Below are 22,672 nucleotides of genomic sequence, written 5' to 3'. Positions count from 1 at the left end.
TTCACGAAGATTTCAGCGCTAACACGAAGCAGTTAATATAAGTTAGCAGGATGTGTCACATATGCTTTCCTTTCGTGCAAGCAATAAAGACGTGCCATCATGCTCCTCTTCACTCTCTCCCCACCCACTTTCACTTTTGTTACTACCGCATTTACACACTGAACCACGTGACCAAATGTGAACCACCCACCGCACGTTCTCTAAGCCATTCAGCCAACATCTGGAAACCTCATCACGCATTTCCCCTCTATCTCACTTGTGATATCGAGGTGCTCCGCCGAGAGCCTTGCAAGCTATAAAAGCTACTTCTCGAGCTGTACTTTCACGACCGAGAGGTTTACAAGCAAAGTCAGCTGTATTCACTGCTCTCAAGTTTCTGCGCTATACCCCGGGATTTCGACCGCATCTACTAAGCCATCAACCTGACACCCAACAACGTCTCACCGGCCGAGACAAGCGTATGAAGCCCGTCGCAGCCACATCTACGTTCAAGCGCAAGCCTACAGACATAGAGCGATCGAAGTCAAGGCGCAACCACGACAAGGTCGACCTCGCAAGTCAATGCAAACATCCAACATCTGACTGTGCGGCCCGCGGCCCCTCGGCAAATCGCCCTGGGCTCTCCTCAGAGCAGAAGGCGGCTCACAAAGACGGTGGCAGTCGACACGGGAGCAAGTTCCAGCAAAATTTTGCAAAAAGTTTATTCGCCTGCATGAAGCACGACCGGGCTACTCACCGCGGCGTCATCCTCAAATGCAACGACATTCAGATCAGTGCAGGATTGGAGATGCCAGCGTCAACGGTGAGCCCTATCCAGGCTGCTCGGAAAAGAACCTTTCTGCAAGCAACGCCGACACCCGTTGTGGAGGCAAGCCTTTGTCGACTTCTGATTTTCGCTACATAGGCAAGCAGAGCCCTTCCTCAATTACTTAGGTGCTGAGAGCATTTGAGTGCTCCTTTCTGAAGAATCGACGCGTTTCGTTCATGGAGCCTTTCCCGACAACACTCCTCTGCGCCATCTGCGGCATGCTTCCCGTTAAGATCATACCGCTTCACTGTAGCCCCGCCATGTGCTTGGTGTGCCCGTGGGTCGCTTACGGGAACGCGGAAAAACCACACCAGGAAAACAGCGACCTACATATGTTCCGCAGTAGAACGTGTACCAAGGATGGTGACCCGTTCACCGATCCTGACCTCAAGATTGTGTCTTGCCCGAAGGCCGTCTTCGGCGAATTGGTGAACTGCGTGAACGGACTGTATGGCTGCCGCTTCAAGGTCCGACTGGGGCATCTGAAGTCGCGCTGCTTGGAGGAATGTCGCTTCAACCCCACGACCTGTCGTCTATGCGCAATGTACGAGATCCCGGCATGCAGGATGGAGCAATTCATTCTCTGGTCTGTGCAGTTGGCGCACCTTGTTGCTTCCTTTGTTGCGAGCGTCTTAAGAATAGGGAAAGCAGGGCTCATATACAAGCTCCCGAAGACGGTATCTTATGCACCATACATTCTTGTGCTATATGGACATGTGGGTGATCAGAATCATTTCATAACCTATACATTAATCAACACGAGGAAATATCGCATTCGTATTTAGGTAGCTATTAATCTTGGACACCATGAAAAAAACTTATTTTTGAATATTTCACGAAGATTTCAGCGCTAACACGAAGAAATTAATATAAGTTAGCAGGATGTGTCACATATGCTTTCCTTTCGTGCAAGCAATAAAGACTTGCCACCATGCTCCTCTTCACCCTGTCCCCACCCACTTTCACTTTTGTTACTACCGCATTTACACACTGAACCACGTGACCAAATGTGAACCACCCACCGCACGTTCTCTAAGCTATTCAGCCAACATCTGGAAACCTCATCACGCTTTTGCCCTCTATCTCACTTGTGATATCGAGGTGCTCCGCCGAGAGTCCTGCAAGCTATAAAAGCTACTCCAATCTTCTCGAGCTGTACTTTCACGACCCAGAGGTTTACAAGCAAAGTCAGCTGTATTCACTGCTCTCAAGTTTCTGCGCTATACCCCGGGATTTCGACCGCATCTACTAAGCCATCAACCTGACACCCAACAACCTCTCACCGGCCGAGACGAGCGTATGAAGCCCGTCGCAGCCACATCTACGTTCAAGCACAAGCCTACAGACATGGAGCGATCGAAGTCAAGGCGCAACCACGACAAGGTCGACCTCGCAAATCAATGTAAACATCCAACATCTGACTGTGCGGCCCGCGGCCCCTCGGCAAATCGCCCTGGGTTCTCCTCAGAGCAGAAGGCGGCTCACAAAGACGGTGGCAGTCGACGCGGGAGCAAGTTCCAGCAAAATTTTGCAAGAAGTTTATTCGCCCGCATGAAGCACGACCGGGCAACTCACGTCATCCTCAAATGCAACGACATTCCGATGAGTGCAGGATTGGAGATGCCAGCGTCAACGGTGAACCCCTATCCAGGCTGCTCGGAAAAGAACCCTTCTGCAAGCAACGCCGACACCCGTTGGTGAGGCAAGCCTTTGTCGACTTCTGATTTTCGCTACATAGGCAAGCAGAGCCCTTCCTCAATTACTTAGGTGCTGAGAGCATTTGATTGCTCCTTTCTGAAGAATCGACGCGTTTCGTTCATGGAGCCTTTCCCGACAACACTCGTCTGCGCCATCCGCGGCATGCTTCCCGTTAAGATCATACCGCTTCACTATAGCCCCGCCATGTGCTTGGTGTGCCCGTGGGTCGCTTACGGGAACGCGGACAAACCACACCAGGCAAACAGCGACCTACATATGTTCCGCAGTAGAACGTGTCCCAAGGATGGTGACCCGTTCACCGAACCTGACCTCAAGATTGTGTCTTGCCCGAAGGCCGTCTTCGGCCAATTGGTGAACTGCGTGAAAGGACTGTATGGCTGCCGCTTCAAGGTCCAACTGGGGCATCTGAAGTCGCACTGCTTAGAGGAATGCCGCTTCAACCCCACGACCTGTGGTCTATGCGCAATGTACGAGATCCCGGCATGCAGGATGGAGCAATGCATTCTCTGGTCTGTGCAGTTGGCGCACTGCGTAATTCGATAGGTGACACACAAAGCAGTAGTCACTACAGCAAAAATGTGTTTTTCACGCCACTCAGCGCCTCTGTAACAGTGTCCTCCAAATACTTGCGTTAATCAGTGAATAAACGAAACATTTTCTTTTGCATTTACTTGGCTTGAGTCATGATTGCACGCGTGTTCTGGTCGCCGACGACGGCTTGCACTCGTACATGACGTCACTTTGGAATGGCGCATGGTACCCATTAAACCAGGTTGTTAGAGGCAACACGGTATTATGAGTGCGTGCATGTCATATTTTATTTATATCTATAGTAAAATGCGGATGTTTTCGAAAAGCACAGCTGCATTCTTTTAAGATTTGATGCAGTGACAGGCATTGCGACGATGATGGTCTGTAATGAGATTTCCGTGCCGCTGAATAATGGCGATGACTTACTGTGTCGCAGCTAATTAGGTGTAGCTACACCTATTGACCTCTATCCATTTTCATTTTGTTGTACGTTCTTTCTGTACAGTAAAATCTGTCTTTGTGCACTGAAGTGCGCAGTGACCTTAAACGAAAATTATATTGATAGTCAAAGATTTCGCACACACGAAATATGTAAAGTGTTTGCAGGTGTCAATTTTGCCCTTGCGTTCGAAACTCGTCGAAATGTGGCTGCCACGGTCGATATCGCAACCTGGAGCAACACCAGAGCCGCACACCTACGGCGAGGTGGGCAAAAGTTTTATTAATTTGATGCGCGGCCATTTTCGTGGTGTCTCCACTATGTGGTGCTTTAATTCGGCTTTAAGTGTAGATGCCTGCCTCAGTTGCCAGTTTAACACATTAGCCCGGCCTTCGTCTTTCAGAAATACACAAAACCCACCCGCAATTTCAATTTCATTTTTTTTCACTTTGTCCACAACTTTCGCGAGTCTAGCGTTACCGTTTTCTTGCCTAATTAGGCCTGCTTTTCCTATTCTCGCACTAAAAAAAAGAACATTATGGGGTTTAACGTCCCAAAGCCAATTTCTGATTATGAGGCACGCCGTAGTGGAGGACTCCGGAAATTTCGACCACCTGGGGTTCTTTAATTAACTTGTACGTAAACCTAAATACACTTGTGTTTTCGCATTTCGCCCCCATCGAAATGCGGTCGCCGTGGCCGGGATTCAATCCCGGTCGAAGTTTTACGGTGTATTATAATGTATCATAATATTATGATAATATATAATATAATAATATTTTTCCGATATCATTGAGCGATGCTCAAGAGACGAGCCGCCACGAGAACGACGAAGAAGTTGGTCGGTGCCCTTGGCACGAGCGAGTGTCAACCTGGCTGCCTCGCTCCAGTGTAAATAGCGTGTAAATAGCATCATTCTTCTGTGTTTTTCCACACGTAACATTTCTGGTGGAAGTGCGAAGTGCGAGGTGTAGGAGGGGGCTTATCCGAACCGGCTCCTAGCACCATCGGAGCGCAACTATTCCATTACGGACCGCGAATGCCTTGCCGTTTTCTGGGTGGTTGCAAAGTTCCGTCCTTGCCTTTACGGTCTCCCTTTTTCCGTAGTCACTGACCATCATGCTCTCTGCTGGCTCTCATCGCTAAAAGATCCTACAGGCTGGCTTGGTCGATGGGCTTTGAGGCTACAGGAATTTTCATATTCCGTGGTGTAGAAGTCTGGCTGCCTGCACCAAGACGCTGACCATTTGTCACGTTACCCTGTTGACGACTCTAACTCCTCCAATATTGCTATTGCGTCTTGCGTATTCTCTGTATCCCAGCTGCTTCAGTTCGCCGACGAGCAACGCCATGACGCTTACGTCAGAGCACTCATCGACCGATTTGAACACTCTCCGGCCGATGCTGGTCTACGCCTCTTCGTCCTCCGCGACGGTACTCTGTACCGTCGTAACTTTCATCCGGACGGTTCTGAGTTCCTGCTTGTAGTACCTAAATACCTCCGCTCCACCGTTCAGAAGAGCACAAAAAATAAAAGATTGAATGAGAAGCGCACCTCATCCTAAAAAGATACTGTTTTACATCAGAGTCACGAAGTCCCTTCAGCGCTCTTGTCGAATGGTACTTCTCTGGTTTGATTTAGGGAAAGATAGATATAAAAGCCATCGCATTTGGCCGGACATATTTAACATTTATTAGTCTCTTTTATCTTACCACTTGCCCACACTTCTATTCTTATTTTTTTTAATACCGATGCTCTTTATGGGCAAGTAAACAGAAGAAAGCTTGCTGAATGGCGTTTTCATCAAATCAGCCCTGTTTACGCAGCCACGCGGACAGAAAGTTGAGATAACTTTTCATATGAGGCTGTTAGGTCCACAGAGTTCAAGGTCCAGTGCCACTAGAAATTTACAACGGTGATATACGCTACTCTTGAAAACAGCGAAAAAAAAACCAGTCAGACTACGGCACTGGCCTATTGCAAATAGTGCTGCGTAAAAAGTTAAACCAGCACTGTCGGTGTTTTGCTAATTTATTAATTACCTAAAAGGTTTGAAGAACGTCTCCTGTTTCTCTCGTTACTTATCAGGTAACTGCAAATGTGTGAAAGTGAAAGGCAGGAAGGAAACAGGCTTCCTTAATATCTCTATGCACTGAAAGACGATTCACGGCTGTGGCAGGCGTGGGTTAGTCCACTGAACGCGCACACAGCTTGTCATTTCCATTCACAGGCACAATGGCACGGTTATTCCAGAGAAGGTTTTCAGGGTGTGGATCGCCCGTGTACCATCACGAGGCTTAAGCAGCGTATCGTGCGAGCAAGCAGAAACACTCAACGGGAGGGGGGGGGGGGGGGCTCCTCGAATTCCAGGAAACCTGGCTTCAATATCAGCGAGACCAACAATGGGTCAAGGAAATTCCTATAGTCGGATACAACTTTAGAAAAAAGGGGGCCTTTACTCCTCCGAGGCGAACGCACACAAGCATCCACCAATGGGCACGCACTCTGGACCGACGTCATGCGCCGGACGGCCGGTGACTTCGCCGCTTCGGTCATCTGGGCGGGGCCTCCCCTTTTTTCGAAAGTTGTATCCGACTATAGTTCAAGTTCAATTGCATCTTATTTTTTGAGAATTTTTAGGCACCTCTGAGGGATGGTAGCGGTCTGTGATCCTGTGCTCGTCAGGCGCAAAGATCCCTTCACAGTACGGCGAAAATTTAACCGTGACCATGGTTTTCACACGTGTTCATTAATTGCGCTCTTCTGCAGCCGTTGCCACTGGCGTTGATGTCGCCGCGTGGTTTGCTCGTGAACCAAGCACCGAACACCGGCCCTGAGGCTTAAAATATTCACCCGCGATATATCTTGGGAATACTTTTTATGTTTGATGGAAATGTTATTGATGATGCTTACAAAAATTTCAAATGTCCGGGTGAAATATGTTCTTTGTAATCACCTTCTAATGTGAGTGATCCATAGAGTAATCGGGAAGGTTTGTGAGGATCATGTAATTTACCTGCCGGAGATGGAAGGTGTTCCTCAGAACCACTTATATCAAATTCACGGCCCTGTACTAAATTCATTTGTCGAGTTTTCGAAGTATACCATTATAACGTTTTCAAGAGTGTGGTTTAGTTACGCTCATCTGCAGCTCTTGATGCAAGTGTTCAAAAAATGCAGGTTCGCTGAAAATTAGGCCGTCATTTTGTGCAAAGCCACACAATATAGATCTCTTGTTTCTTCTTTTTAGAGCGCAGCTCTTTGGCGTCCGTTCCTGGGTTTCGCGTCGTCGTCGGCGTTGTCGTCGGCCTCGTAACCAGCTCCGCCCCCCTTCCATCCCCCCAGCGCTAGCAGCGACCGACTGATACCGCTGGATGCCGCTGACGCCGCTAGAGAGTCAAGATAACGTGACTGCATAGAACACCGTCGCCGCCATGCAGAAAGAGGAGGAAAGGGTCCCCCCCCCCCCTGTTCTTGTGTGGCGGATAGGGTGCTCTTCAGTTGCCGACGCGCCGGTTATTTCACGTAGGCCCCGGCACGTCGACGAATACGTGACCACCTTCCCACGGCTATACCTGGTTCTTAGCGCTGCGGAAGCGAGGGTATCATATTGTTTGTGTCGGCATCGGCGGCGTTGTCCCTGAAACCAACTCCGCAGCTGGGGTTGACTCACTATCGGCGTCAGCGGCATCAGTCAGTCGCTGCTATCTCTTCCCTCCTCCCTTTATCGTGTTGTCCGCTTGCTGCGCGCGCTTCCCGTTCCTCTCACTCGTAACGCGTCCCACGGCTGTGACAACCTCGCGAGGCACTTGTATAGATCTCGTCTTTGAGAATCAAGCATTGGTGTACCAAGTCGAACATATATCAGTCTATTTCTCCGACCACAAAGCTTCCTTCATGACTGTCAAGAACTGTTAGTGGAGTCTTTGTTAAAGGAATACGTGTGATAAATAAAAAAAAATTCTGTGATAGCGCATAAATGTGTTGCTCGATTTCTTTGCCTCAATCTATCGAAAAGGTGAAACAGCTTATTTGCTGCGCTCAAATTTCGCATTAGGAAGTAACGTAATCGTCGGTAATTTTCTTTTTTTGAAGTGCCAAATAAACTCAAATTAGTAATAAATTCCCAGATATACATCTTTTCTTGACGAAGACAAATAATTGATTGTACATATATATTTCACAAGCCATGTGAAACTCAATGTATACACAGGTATGCTTTCTGCAGGACGGGGAGATTCTAGACGAGTGAGAAATTAAGCGGCACACCCACGCAGATTTGGCCCAGACAGGTGTGTAAGTGAGCCTTCGGTGCCTCTCTTAGATAAAAAAATGAGGTTTTTGATTAACCAGTTATGGTTGTTTCTTTCCCCTTGACGCTTTCCATAGTCATCAAGGGTGCTTTCTGCCACGTGTGTTTCATCTTGTTCTTCAGTATGTCAAGGCATTGTGCGCGCAGAAGCGACCTTTTCCTGCTATGTGTTTCACGGTAATAAACGTCATTTGTTAGGCAGTCAAACGTGGTCACCAGATAAAGGCAAACATCTACACGTGTCAATATCGATGCTTTCCCGAAATCGGATAGACAAGGCACATTTCGGGAAGGTAGAAGTGTATTTCTTCTTGATTTCTTACTTACTGACGCCCATCAGATACACACTGCCGTTCAAGAATTCTTTTCGTCATGGATCATTGAAAGTTCAGCCGCACCAACGACAGTAGCGACAACCGCCCCGTACGAAGGCGTACGTGGTCTACGGTGCCTCGAAGTGTGCGCGCGTGGTATTGAGACATTCTAACGCGTTCTTTGGAGCTGTGCCGTCTGGCCAACGTGAACCATGGCTCGTCTACCTACGTGCTTCGAAAATACGACTTCTGCTGGCTAAACTCGCAATCCATCTCGCTCGTGAAGCCACTGCCAAGCGCACGCGTCGGTTCCGGCTGCTCGAGGGTTCCTTCTGTAGCCGTGCTGCTTCCCTGCGGCCACACCCTGTGTGTCTGATGCGAGTACGATGGCCATGCTTTCGTCCGAGCAGAAGTGGCAGCACCTAGGGACTAATACCCCAGTCACATGGGCACTTTCAAAGTTCTTTGAACCAAAGATTCTTTACTTCAAGGGAGAATGCGCGCTGTCACACAGGCACAGCAAAGGAGCCCTACTGGAAGGGAGCTTTGAGTCAAAGGAGTGCGCGTTCGTCCTTTGAAATCTCAAGGGAATACTCTCGAGCTTAGAGGGCGTCCGACAGCAGAAAAAAAAAGATCTCCAAAAATATGGAAGTTCAATTTTTACGTCTTCAGAACAAGCTTATAAGTACGAAATACTATTACTAAGGTACTAAACACCTTCGGGACACCCACAATCTCCATCATGAACCCGCCGGTAGAGCAGCGTCGCCACGGCCTGTCGTCAGCAGCAACATCGACACGATCGACACAAACACGGGTGCCATGTGCGATTTGGTTCTTTGGTGAGCGGTTCCTAGGCATTTCAGTCTCCTCGGCTTTTTTCTGCACGTCTTCCCTCGTCACTTTTGTTTAGTAGTTCTTTGTTTTACCACGTTTACGCGCACCAACCGCTGCGAAGCCACAAAGAATGAGCGCCTCCGACTCCTCGCAAACGGCAACCCAACAGACGGCCCCGCCGCAACCATGAACAACGTGGGGCGAACGGGAGACATGTGCTCTTACAAGTCTTTGGGAAGAACATCTCGACCACCTGAGAGGAGAGCGGAGGAATGCTAGAATATATACTATTGTGCAAGGACTCGACAGACACGGAATTATCCGGACAAGAAAACAGGTGCAGAGCAAGATTGACAACCTCACCCAAATGTACAAGTAAGCCTCAATATTGTGTGCTGCACATTGGCAGAAACAGTGTTGTCACTTAATTTCCAGTCATTTAAGGCTAGTATACAGATGTCGTGAGATGTGTGTGTGTAGGTTCATGCGCATGTTTTCGTCGATCGGCCGTGGTTTATTCAACGGTTGAGCGCATTGTTTTATTTCTTTGTCTCTTTGTATTTGGTGAAGATGCACTTGATATGCCTTCCGAATTGAAACACTAGACGCAACAGCTGAATTCCCTCACAAGAGCACTACCGCAGCGCCCGTTTCAGATGCATATGTGCTGTGCTTGTCTTTAAAAAACGGCTGTGAGCGTAAAGTGTGTAACTGTAGTGTGATTTGATGAAATATAAAATTACCTGAAGTATTCATTCCCTGTTACCAAGACAGCTAGCCATGTCTACTGGATGGTGCAACATCCGCTGGCCTGCTCAGTGACAGTGAAAATTGTTCAAGCAGCAGTGCATGCATGCTTGTTAATTTTGAGAGTTACGCAAATACTAGTTATGTCATGCTTAATCGAGGTCACTGGCACACGACCACTGTTTATTTTGAAAGTATAGCGCTAAAGCACATACTGTAATTTTCTTCCTGCATGAAGTGTGCTTACTATGCCTATGGATTTTGCCTAGTTCATGCAATGGCACTTATGCTGTTCACCAACCTTTCCAGAAGTTGGGCAAAGAAACGGACAACAAGCTCTGCACCTGTGCTATGGATGTACTTTAATGAAATACATCGCTTTCTGGGAACGCTGCCAGCGAATGACCAGTCGCTGGTAGAAGAAAGTGCAGCGCACACAGATGCCACAGCTGAACAGCCAAGTTCGTCGTGATAAACCTGTACAAATGCATGCTCATAAAAGTGCATGAAGCAGACTCAGCATGACGCACATTTAAATGCATAAGAATGGACAAGTCAGTACAGCTTCGGATAGGACAAGTGCTCAAGAAATTTTTTATTCAGAAGGATGAAAATTGTATAATCAAGTGAATGACAACGAGGTGACAGAAAAGCACGGAAAGCAAGATGAAATGGAAGCATGATTCAAGTACAGTTTAATGATGCTGTTGAATTGTTTACACACATCAAGCTTAATTAAAATGCTTCAGCAATTTCTCTTGCTCTCGTCGTATCTTTATTACAATAAAGAACTTATGTGCACTCAGGCTGTAACAAGGCCACATATCAAGCAATGTACCTACATATGCAGACAAGAATGCCCTTTAAAGCATTGCAATGTGCATGCAGGCATATAATGATGTAGTGCCCCATCTTCCCATGTATAGCGCTACAAATCGCATGCTTTCTGGTAAAACTGGATGCAGAAAGTGTGCAAAAGGAAGTTTTTCGGTGTCGTGAACAACTGGATCCACAATGTAAAAAATGCCTATGGAAGGCAAGTGTATGGTTTTAATAATCAGGTGTGATGAGGTAGCCTTAATGAGCTAAGTAGGATGCTACTAAATCAAGTTTCACTGTTGTGTATGTGGGCTTAAGATACGATTCTTTTCACCCTTCAGTTGATCTGTAGCATGGAGCATGGCTACGAATCGCCACACAACCACCAGGGTGTATGGGACCTGGAGCCATCGGAAGCAGTCCCCACATCAGGACTGGCAGATGAGGCACCATCATAGAGACCTCAGATAACAAACGAAAACCAGCGTCGTTCTCAAAAGAAAAAGCTTACAGGCCCAAGTGAATTTCAGCGGGACCTCCTTAACGAGCAACGCCTGCTTCGGTAGGCATTGTAATCGGCAACGAAAGAAGACCGGGTGCTCTGAGAGCGACAAATAAATGCCCAAGAAAGAATTGTTGGCCTGCTGGAGCAGTATTTTAATGAAGATTGACGGGAGGTCACGTCACGCATTTGTTGTGACCTTTTAGTCATTTCATACTTGTACCTAGTGAGGAATGAAACTGATGCAGCTGTTGCTCAGCTTACAGCCTCAGGACTATCAGCTGCAGGTTGTTTGTGCATGATGCTGGAATTCTTTATTAGTACAGACGCATTCATAATAGATGTTTTCTATTGTGAAAATACATGCAGTGTTTCTACGGAAAGTAGTTGGACTGAACTAAAAAAATGTATTCACAATTTTGACACATGGACTTATTAGTTAGCAAAATATGCCCGGTCTGCGTCAACACAGCATTTTCAGCGACTTTGCCAATCACTGAAGGCTCACTGGAAAGCAGAAACTGAAATGCTCTTCAGCTTCCTCGTTACACCCACCCCCTCTTGCTCTCTTCCCTCCTGAAACAATATGTGCCACTCAAACACACTTCACCTTGCAATGGGTCCCACTCGCAGTTATCCAGTTTGATGCAAAACTTGACTACGTAACGCTGCTCTAACAGACGATTCATTCTGCAGATGACAATGCACTTTTAAAGTGGTTCAGCTTAAACTCTATCTACACTCCCTGAAGGCTTGCAGACGACTGGCGCAACTGTAGCTAAGACCCCCACCACCCAACCACTGCAATAACACCTTCCTCCTTCACTACGTTGTGGGGGGGGGGGGAAATCAGTCCTACTACTTCCCAGACAAACCTTGTATATTGTGAATATACGAAGTGCCAGCATCAGCTAACGCACATCAGCAACACACATATACAAAAGGGACCACAAAACATGTTTTCAATCAGTCCTGTCTCCTGTCATACTGATACAGAACTGCTGCCTCATTAAACAAAAATGACAGTTCAATAAATGGGGTAAGATGTAATTTGTCGGAACTATTGGCTGTGCTACAGCAGAGCCGCCATCTGCTACCCACTATGTTTACATGTGCTAGTAGAACTTAAAGGTGATCTGTGTTGTAGTGCAGTCTGCCTATAAATGCTGGTATGCACTTTTGCAGTGTGTAAAAAACATCTGTTCTTGCACTGCTATTGCATTGTAAGGTCAGTGAGTGAACAGTGTAAGTCATTCAGTTTTCAAATTAATTTTCCTATTTTCTCTGCTACAAAAGAAAAAAATTATTGTATGAGAACCATGATCGTGTGTGACATACCGGTTGCTAGATGCAAGAGACATAACGGGGAGCTGTTCAGCAGCTCCTATAATTGGCTATTTACTGTGGAATTGTTAGTTTGCCTGAAGGTAACAGCTATTACGAGCGTAGAGAAAATGTTGATAAAAGGCCTGTAAAATATTTGATACTATTTCGCATCACTGTAATGCACACAATCATGCAGGCAACTCTGTAGTTTCTGCGATAAAGATAACTTGTGAACTAACATGATGACCCCACTAACATGCTGTTATTCAGTGACCTAGCTATTCTGACTTAGAAACTGCTATTCTATTTCACAGAGAATTCAAAGCGGGAAACAAAAAAACGTGCACATGTATGCGTACAAGTAGACAATGAAGAGCAGCGCAGAAAACTGAACACAGCCCTGCATCACAAACTTTGGTGGCCTTCACGCTCGCGATAAAATTCAACGACGGCTCCTCGAACATCTGGTCCGCTTCCAACTTGCACATCTGTAGAATGTTCAGGTTGCACATACACCATACTTTCAATATCAGACTATTGCAGCCACTGCTGTGAAAGAGAGTCTGAAAAGTGTTCACACATGTTGTGGAGCACACAACAGGCCCTTACGATCATTGGCACATTCGTAATGTCGGCGTCCATTTTCTTAAGAACCAGCCGAAATCGAGCTTTGAGCCTACCGATCGCGTTTTCAACAATCCTCCGGGACCTTGATAAATTATAATTGTACGACCTGTGCCGATCGTTCTCTCCAAAGCTCTTGAAAAGTTTCATTACGTTAGAAATCAGCGGAAACGCCTGGTCGCACAGGATCAACGGTGGTACCACAACTCCGCTGATTGTTGCTGTTGGGGCTTGGAACAAGGGTCCCTCAACCATGTCGGCCAATACTGACTGGCGGTACACATACGCATCGTGACAGCGCCCTGGTGAACCAACGTTCACGTACCTGAACAGGTACTTATGGTCAACCAGGGCGAGCAATATGATGCTGTACCTGCAAAGAACAACGTCATAACTATTAAGTTACATAGCACAAGAAAATAAATAGCAACGAATTACAATTACACAGGTCATAGTGAACCTCTAAGAACGAGCGTAATGACTGGTTAAATGTCGAAACGCGCAGCAATCCTAGCATTTAACTTTTAATTGCTTTGAAAACGTTCAACGAAGGCAATGTTAAATGTTAATCCTTCAATTTGGTGAAACGATTTCATCAACTACAGCCATAATTATACATCTTGTCAACGACAACAAAAAGACCCAGAGAGACATACTTACCAGCCTTTGTGGTTGTAGTAATCACTTGCGAGTTCCTTTGGCGGCGATACCGGTATGCGACAGCCATCCAGGGCCCCGAAGCCTTGCGGAAATTCACACAGTGCCTGAAATTCTTTTACGTGCGCTGGCATGCCGTCCGGTGAAGGCATTTTGACCCATTCCTTTTCGAGGGTGGCAACAACAGTCGCACAAAATTCCCTGTAGATCATGTTCACGGTAGAACGACCAATGCGGAAGATATCCGCTATTGCTCTGTCCTCCGCGCACGAGCACAGCTTATACAAGCTGACCGCCACACGCTTTTCTAGAGCGACGCAGTCGCGCATATTTGTCGCTTGCCGTTGCATTGCTGGCCGGCAGACGTCAACTAAGTATCTGAACGTCGTTTCCAATACCACGAACGACTGTTTGAAATGCCGGCTGCCAAGATTTGGTAGCGTTTTCTCGAACCATTCTTCATGGCGACGATAGGCCCAGACCCGTCGCTGGACTGTGCGCCGCGATGAAGCAAGCGCCGTCAACAGGCAGTTGTTGGCGATGAGATGACGCCGTATATCGCGCACCATTTTGTTTGATGCCTCGACGTCCATTGCTAACGATGCCACTACAGCAATCGCCAGTGCTATTTCATACTTTTTTTCGCGCATCTTCAGCGTCGTGGCTCATCTTCATAATCGTTGCTTTGAAAAAAGGCGAGAACACTAACCTAAGCAGCTGAAGCAAGGGCAACAACGAAGAATCGACGCCAACATGCGGTATACGAAGCGGTACACATGGTGGCCATCATTACAATAAATACGTCTGTATTTGGTAAGGTAATGCCTTTAGTGCGCGTGCATTTCTTTTATGTTTCTATGTATCAGAAAAAATAAATATTGCTGAAAAAGACATATCAATTTATTATAACACGCATTTGAGCCCTATTTTTTTATTACTTTCGCGGTGATGGCAGCGCTAAGGATACGTTTCGGTTTCTGTTAAAAGCTTCAACGGAGACCATCTGTAGACCGTGTAGCACCGACACATATCCCTTGAACTAATCTAATGTGCCTTTGAAAGCTCAATGCTCCTTAACCTCAAAGGACTTAGAAAGTGCCCGTGTGACTGGGGTATTATCGACAACGTCTTAAGCCGCGTTTACATAAATGCGACAGTGTCGCGTCGCATCGCATCGCATTTCTAGCGCATCGCATACATGTAAACAGCGGTAATGCGCTAGGAAGGCGCATCGCATTAATGCGCCAGGCGAGGGCAGATTTAAGGGCGCGAGTCAACTCTCGCGGAGCATGTACACGCAGCATCGTCGCATTAGGAATTATGGTAAAGAATTAGATGCGGGACTGCCGCGCTGGTGAAGCTGCGAGACAGCAACGCCCGAAGCAGAAGCAAAATGGCGTCCCCCATGACAACTTCGCTCGCCCCAGCGTGCGAAGTGCGAAGTTCTCCGCGCAGGAAACCACTACTTTCCTTGCCATCATATCCGAAATAAATATTGGTGAGCTGCTAGATTCACGCCGCCAGCGAAATCAAGTCCACTTCGCAAAGGTTCAACAAGAAATGGCTGCAACTGGATATGTACGGACCTGGCGACAACTGCGTACCCACTGAAAGAATCTAAACGCGAAATACAACAAGGTAAGTTGTCTTGCTGAGCTCACTGATATTCTGAAAGGCTTTGCCAGACTCGCACTCATGTTTCGAAAAAAAAATTATTTTCTTGCTAGGAAAGAGAGCTACAAATGTTGAGTGGCGCGGCGCCATCTAAATGGAGGTGGTATAAAGAATAAAGTGCAATTCTGTGCCACCGTCCCATGGTCGAGGCGCATCAATACGGCCTCGACAGTGACGCTGTCAGTGTCGCCGACGAGAACAACACAGGTAAAACAAGTGGAACGGCTTTCTTTTTTTTCACCAGGGTCCATTTTCCCGCTCGGCACTCTGGCCGAGCTGGGAAAAGGTTTTATTCGAAGCTGCACCCCGTTTTTAGCTAATGCAAGACCAGTCGATGAAGGCTGCCAAGGCAAACTTACTGGACACACGCTAAGTATATATATATATATACATAGCGTGTATGTGTGTGTATATATATATATATATATATATATATATATATATATGAGCGATAGTGAGCGCACGACCTACTTCCACTTTAGAAACGAGTGTGGGCGTAAGCGCACCGAGTGTGCAAATCTGTGCGGTGAACCAGTACCAACAACTAGTAAAGCTGCATTCTTCGGATTCAGTCAAGCAACCCGAGTTTCATGATTTCATTTATTGCAAACACTGAAGACGTTTGCATCACTGGCAAACTGGTGTTTTATTGTGCAACCTAAAAGGGGCCACATGTTAAAAAACAGCAGCTAACGGTCAAGCAGCATAGCAATATGTGTGCATGCATACAGTATTTATCTACATAGAAACAGAAACAGCAGAGCAAGAAGCAAATAATTAGGCTTGTAGCAAAGCAGAGCAAGAAATTGAGAAAATGTTGCGAGCAAAGAGTTGTTTTACACATAAATGAAATGAGCAGATGTATGTTTAAGGGTGAGTTATGCAGTGACACCACTATCGTTTTCAATTCAGGTCACAGTGACGACGAGAGGGGTTCTCATTTTGACAGCCTCGATTCACCTAGTGGCAGACAAAGCTCTGAAATGAGCTCAAGCCGTAAGTGCTGTTTTCTGAATGCTACAGTCTGTTAGTAAGCAATGGAGTAGTGCAGTTCCTACAGGCCCAAAGGGAAGAGAGGACAAGTGAATGTTTATACATGTGCGCATACCACATGGAATGTTTGTATATGTACAGGCGCCGACAAAAGTGTTATGCTCCACGCAGCGGGAGCCGGAGCAGCGGCACACTGCATCGCGACGCCATCTACAAGCGGCATCTGGCATCGACATGCCGGCAGATAATAAAGGGCACCCATTGGCTGTCTCGACCCCAGATGCTGCCTGTAGATGGCGTTGCGATGCAGTTTGCCGTTGCTCCGGCTACTGCTGCGTGGACTATACCAGTTTTGTGGTGCCTGTACATGTGATGGCATAACATGGAGCCGCTGATCATGTTGCACTCCACGTTTCCGTTTTCTACGCTATTCCAGTACCCGTGCGGAACCAAACAAACATTTCGTAAGCTCGCGTCCAACGGCGAAAGTAGAAATGACATCAGCGGCGTCATCTTGCTGCTGTCTTTACGCACCCACACATTTGCGTAAGGCACATAGCGGTTCTTCTTGCATACACACATTGGATCCCCCATTGTACTTTGCATAATCCCAAACAATGCTAGGAAGGCAGCTACCCGCATAATGGTTTACGTAACATCAATGCGACGGATCTACTTAATTTATTGTTTTGGATGCAAATATTTAAAATGGCTTTCCCATGTGCTGTAACAGTGCGACCAAAAACGAAGGTTTTTCTATGTTTATGGTGGTTATAATTGTGCACTGTTTCTTGCAGCAACCACTGGCTCTACCATGCCACTGCCAAAGCGGGCCAGGACCAGCACCTTGGCACTGCCCTAGCTACTAATGCGGCAGCATCGAAGGACAATTGCACTACTTCAAGAGCAGAACGAAGTTCTGTTTAAGCAGCAGAAAGAGCTGCTACAACAGGGAAACGAAAATTTTAAGGATGGAAGGGCAGGAATCACGACATAATTCCTTCAAGGAACTCAAGCCATGATGGCACAATTGGCCAGACAGCCTGTGCCAGCAGTTGGCCAGCCTGCAGCACCGTTTGGGCAGATGTCACATCCATTTTCATTTAGTCAGCCTCTGCAGCAAGAATGACTTTATGTCTTTTCTACACAGCCTCAGAGTCAAGGCAGTAGCCCGAGTAATGCTGGTAATAAACAGTGAAGTGGGGAATCTCTACTTTTCGCAAATAAACACTGCTTTTAAAATTCGTGCTTCAAACTGTTTCAATTGATTGTCTTCAGAACTTCACAAGATACAATTCACCACGATGCAGACCGAAGTGGAAAGTTCTCACCCAAGAAATCAAATCACAGAGGAAATTCCGCACTTCATTACCAAAACTTGTGTGCAGAGGTCTGGTTGAAGGCTGCTAGTAAAGCTCATCCTCAGATGACCTAACATCACTAATCCACGCATCACTTACTGTTTCTCCTCTCTCTTCACAAAAATTGTGCAAAATGCATGCAGCTACTATGACCGTCGGCATAAATTTGTAATTTATGTCAGCTCGCTTCAGTAGCACTCTCCATCGCCCCTTTAGCCTTCCAAAGGCATGGTCCACAGCATTGCGGCCGCTACTGTGGTACACATTAAATGATTCCTGCTCCTTTGAGAGCCTTCCCTGTGACGAGGTGTATCCCTTCAGTATCCAAGGAAAACCAGGATATGCAGGATCCCCCAATAGCATGAGTGGGATGGAACAGCCATTCAACATGATTTCTTGTCTTGGCAACAGCTCCTCACTCCTTTGGAACAGTGATGACAGCCTCAAAACAGATGCATCATGCGCACTGTCTGGGACATTGCAGGTAACGCTGAGAAATATGAAGCATATATACGCATTATAATGAAGACGCATGGTAAGAATATGGTTTCAAGCGACAAGGACACTTCTATGACAACTTACAAGTGAACGGTCTGTGTGCAATCTATTCACTAACGTTACCTGGCCAGCGCTAATACAGTCCTTGCTACAGAAGAACAACGAACTATGGTGCAAGCAAACGAGCTTGTTGGAGGAAAGACCACTGGTTCCCATGTTTACCAGGCGAAAACTCCCAAGACAAAAAGAAAGCTGAATATTTTGTGAAAGGAAACTTACCGCCCTCGATCGTCTACTACAGCCTGCGCATTGTACGATGTCCACATTTTTCTGTTCACAATGTCACGATATCTTTTCTTTGGCGCCATGATAGGGACGTGGGTACCGTCGATTGCCCCAAATACTTCAGGGTCGTGGCACCTTGCTTCAAAGTTACTGGCAATAGCTTCAGCCTCTGTAGCAGTCGGTATGCTTAGGTACCTTTTCAGGTAATGCTGTACAGGCGATTGGCAGAACACATAAACACAATTTTTGTGAAACGTTCTTTGGTGAACACCAAATTGATTCGCTACCACCCTATATTCACTGCAGCTGACCATTTTGAAAAGGGCAATAGCCACTCTTTTTAGCACTGGTAGTAGTTGTCGCCCGCAATATGCCTTTGGCGACATGAATGGTTCGAAAAGTAGAACAAGTTCGTTGAATAAAGCTCGACTCATTCTAAAATTATCTTTCAAGTCATCCTCGGTGAACTCTGTTACCACAATGCGGTCCCACCAGTCATTAGAACGAGTCTTCACCCAGACACTTCTCTGCTTACGTTTTTTTTTTCGAGCAAAGACCCTATAATAGAGGAGAGAAACCATTAAATATTTCGAAAAAAGTTGTTAATGCAAAACAGCACATAAAGAACATAATTATCAAAATGTACACAAACGCCACATGAAGTGCCAAATGTTGCTTGAAAGAGTAGAGCAGCTAAATGCAACAGAAGACAGCACCGGGTGATGTGCGTGCTGTGGGGGCGATGTGAGATAGCAGTGAAATTAAGAACGTTTGAAGCCTGAAAAACGTGCTGCTCCCACGGCAGCAGCTGTTGTGATATGAATAAAGAAATCTTGATGTTAACCGCTAACTTCCTGAGCTGACGCATTTATTTTGGTCAGTTCGAATACATGTACAGGCCACACAAATGCAAACATCGTGATGATGCGCCGCGAAAGAAACCAGTACTTTTCGCACTCGATGCAAACCAAAGCAATCGCTTTCGTCCTGTTTCGGATATCGCGCGCAATGTTTTACATAGCGCTTCGAAGTCTTCATCCCATGCGTACCAGCAACAGTGCCGGCAGCGAAAGAAAGCGCTTCCACACTGGGGAATCAGGCGTCTACAGCGAACGGAATTGTCCTGCCGCCGAAATTCGCGTCGTTCTTACAGCTTGCCCACCGCGCCGCTGCAAGTCCCGACCAGACGCTTATCGCGTCGCCGACCCCCACCGCAGCTGCAAGGAGCTCCGACAGGCGTTTCTCTCTGCTGCATCTAGTTTCGGTACTCGGTGGCGCAAACTGATCCCCGGCGTCACATGGATGTTTTCGATCGCGAATTTGCGCTGAAGCTCACTCACTCAATCGTACTTTCTGGACCGTGTGGCGGCAATTGTTGCCGATCACGACTCGACTGCTATCGAAAGTACTTCGTAATAAACGCCACTCGACTTCGTACGCTGCTTCGTTTTGGGAGTACCAGCGGGCGCAAATGCTCTCATTAGCAAGTATAGCACAGTGTCTGTCTAAAAGGATCCTTTAGAGATGTTCTCACCTTGCATGACAACCAAATCGTTGACGGCAGAGCACGTCGCCAACCCTCTTGCGCGCAAAAGTGCTTTCATGTAGGCCGACCGTATCTGACCGCGCCGCTGCTGATGCTGCATGCAGGCGGCAGCGTACAAGATGTCGTGAAAGTTAGCCCATGCCAACAAAAGTAGCGTATGGTGGAGAAGGAACACTGCATTCCCAAGCATTTTGCACAAGCGTCAGGCCATAGAGAAAAGAATACAAAAAGAGCGGACACTCCATAGAGCGCAATGCAGCGCACCAAGCCGTGGGCGTTAAAACCTGAAGCAGACTTCCAGTTTCGGTTTTGTGCGCGCGTTTTGAATTCTAGCTGGTGCGCGTCACGCCCGCTCAGTTTCTTTTTTTGCTTTTGCAGCAAATATTTATTTATATATGTATTTTTACCTATTAAATATTTATTTGCAAATCATTTTATTAAGTCAAATTGGTTGCGAACGATCTTCACGAGCCTCCATTTAATATGTGCAACGTGCAATTTCATAAAGACGCAAGCCACCTTGCGAAATTAGGAAAAATGAATGTTTGTTTTATTCTTTGTAAATCCTCGTCGCGGGCTTTTTGTTCATTCATCCAACGTTGTGGCACCAGGTAAGCATCAGTAATTTTGGCAGGAAGCTCCACCGGACGACGTGAGCTGAATAAATTACAAGCGTTATATTGGTATTAACATGTAAGAATAATGCCGGTAGAGGCGAAGCGTGCGAAAGTGGTGAGCGGGCGGCGTTATAAACAAAAGCAGTTCGTATTTACACACACGGTGTAGCCGTAGCGATACCGTACATACCACAGCGATACCGTACATACCACAAACACATTCTAATTCCAAGCATTCCCCTCTTGCCAATATTTATTCCCTGCACTTTAATAGCACGAATGCGCGGGCAATGGCGCGTTTCGAGAACTTGGCTGCAACCGACGCGATAGTACGCTACGAATACACAGAGGTGGCCACAACACAGGCTCTCAACCAGAGCATGCTGGACGCTCGCAGAATTCCTTCTATTCGCACTCGAGACAAAATACGTGAGTGCCGTTCCGAAGACAGAATTTGCGAGTTACTAGTTCCTGGCGTTGAGCTCTTTGGCTTATCTCTTGTGCGTTCTGCAGGCGCAAGCAACGCACTCCCGTATTATCACTCTTGACGATTGCTCGTCGTGTTTTCGACAACCGTGGGTACCAAAAGAAGGCTTAAATTGTTGCGGGGACATAAAAATTGCCACAAACTTGTCGCAGCAAGATTCAGTACGCGCCAAACTAACTTCGTCACCACGGCCGAGCTGGTTTTTGCTGCGTCACAACAGGCGCGGCGAGCGGGCCTCATAACAGTACCGAAAATAATTTTCAACAATGTTGGGCGTCAGAGAAAGAAAAGCGCCATGAAGTTGTCAGTGCATTAAAGCGCGAAACCGCGCACCATGGCCGAGCTGATTTTCGCTAACCGAGTCACAGTGCCAGGCGCGCCCACTGCGCTCGAAAGGTAGCCCAAAAAGTAATGAAATTAGTTTCAATAATGTTGGCGGTCAGAGAAAGCGCCAAAACATGTCGCAGTAAAATTCAGTACACGCGAAACTGCGTCACAGCACCCTGTGCGACTAGCGTGCCCAAAAACTACCGAAATTAGTTAATTATATTGGGGCTTATAGGAAGCGTCGCAAACATCTCCCAGTACGATTCATTAATTCAATTTAACTGCTCGGCGACGTCCAGGCTGTTTTTCCTTAACTGCGTCACAAGTCTAGCCTAGGTGCCGGGCAGTAAGCCTAATTGCTCGAAGTGCGTCGCAGACTGTTGAACAAAGTTTCTCACCTTGCCGTAGTCCAATAGTGCAGTGCTGCCATGTCGAAGTTCCGAAAGAACGCAATAATTCACCGGGAGGCCACCAAACAAGGCTAAATCCCAAAATCGAAAAACAGGCAGACGGGTGCCCGAACAGTCCAACGCTCAGATGCGCGGCCGGTCTCTCTCGCTTCGTCGGTGTCTGACGAATGACGCAAACATCTGGCTCATCATTCGCCGGTTCGCCTGTAGCTAGGCAACGGAAGTAAGCCGCAATGTTTAATGTAATTTATAGCAGATATTTTTATTTTTCCCGGGAAAGAATAAAAAATACAACAATTTCTGTTAATCTTATTTCACATTCTTTTTTTTTCGATGCTCACGGCCCCAATTCATCGACGTAATACTATTCTGTGACGTGTTTCCCGTTTCCAATTTTCGCCGAGTGTCCGCTCTTGTTCGATTCCTTTCTCTATGGTCAGGCTCTCGGTAGTCGGTACACTCGGCACTCAGCCACCAACGTGCGCTCGGCCCACTACCGGAAACCAGTTACACCGGAAGTCGGCTGCACTTCCCTTATACGACACCATGTGGCGCTACGTTCTCGCGAGGGTTGATGCGCTACATGTAAACGGCGTGGCAAATGCACTTGGAAATGCGATGCGCCACGGTCGCATTCATGTAAACGGGGCTTACGTCTACTTCAATTAGGGGCCGTATAACGTGAAACCATTCCAATATGTTTTATTTGTAGAACGTCCTGACGTCAATTTTGCGTAACCGTCGACGCAAGTATCGGGTGGTCACGCGCAGGGTTGTCTGAACAGACCGATCAAATGCTCTGCTCCTTCATAGCAGGTCACTTTTGTTTGCTTCAAAA

General features: G+C 46.9%; 1 protein-coding gene across 1 annotated transcript; it reads right to left on the bottom strand.

The window, feature by feature from the left end:
- Window positions 1-11,574: 11,574 nt before the first annotated feature.
- On the bottom strand, window positions 11,575-14,229 carry LOC139047056 (uncharacterized). Its single transcript, XM_070521007.1, has 3 exons — window positions 13,640-14,229; window positions 13,305-13,352; window positions 11,575-11,605 (listed from the first exon to the last, which is right to left on the bottom strand). Exons 1-3 carry the CDS (start codon window positions 14,227-14,229, stop codon window positions 11,575-11,577), a joined length of 669 nt encoding a protein of 222 aa, XP_070377108.1.
- Window positions 14,230-22,672: the final 8,443 nt, after the last annotated feature.

The sequence above is a fragment of the Dermacentor albipictus genome, chromosome 6 (assembly GCF_038994185.2).
Source record: "Dermacentor albipictus isolate Rhodes 1998 colony chromosome 6, USDA_Dalb.pri_finalv2, whole genome shotgun sequence".
NCBI classification, from domain to species: Eukaryota; Metazoa; Arthropoda; class Arachnida; order Ixodida; family Ixodidae; genus Dermacentor; species Dermacentor albipictus.
This window is presented reverse-complemented; position numbering and strand designations above follow the sequence as displayed.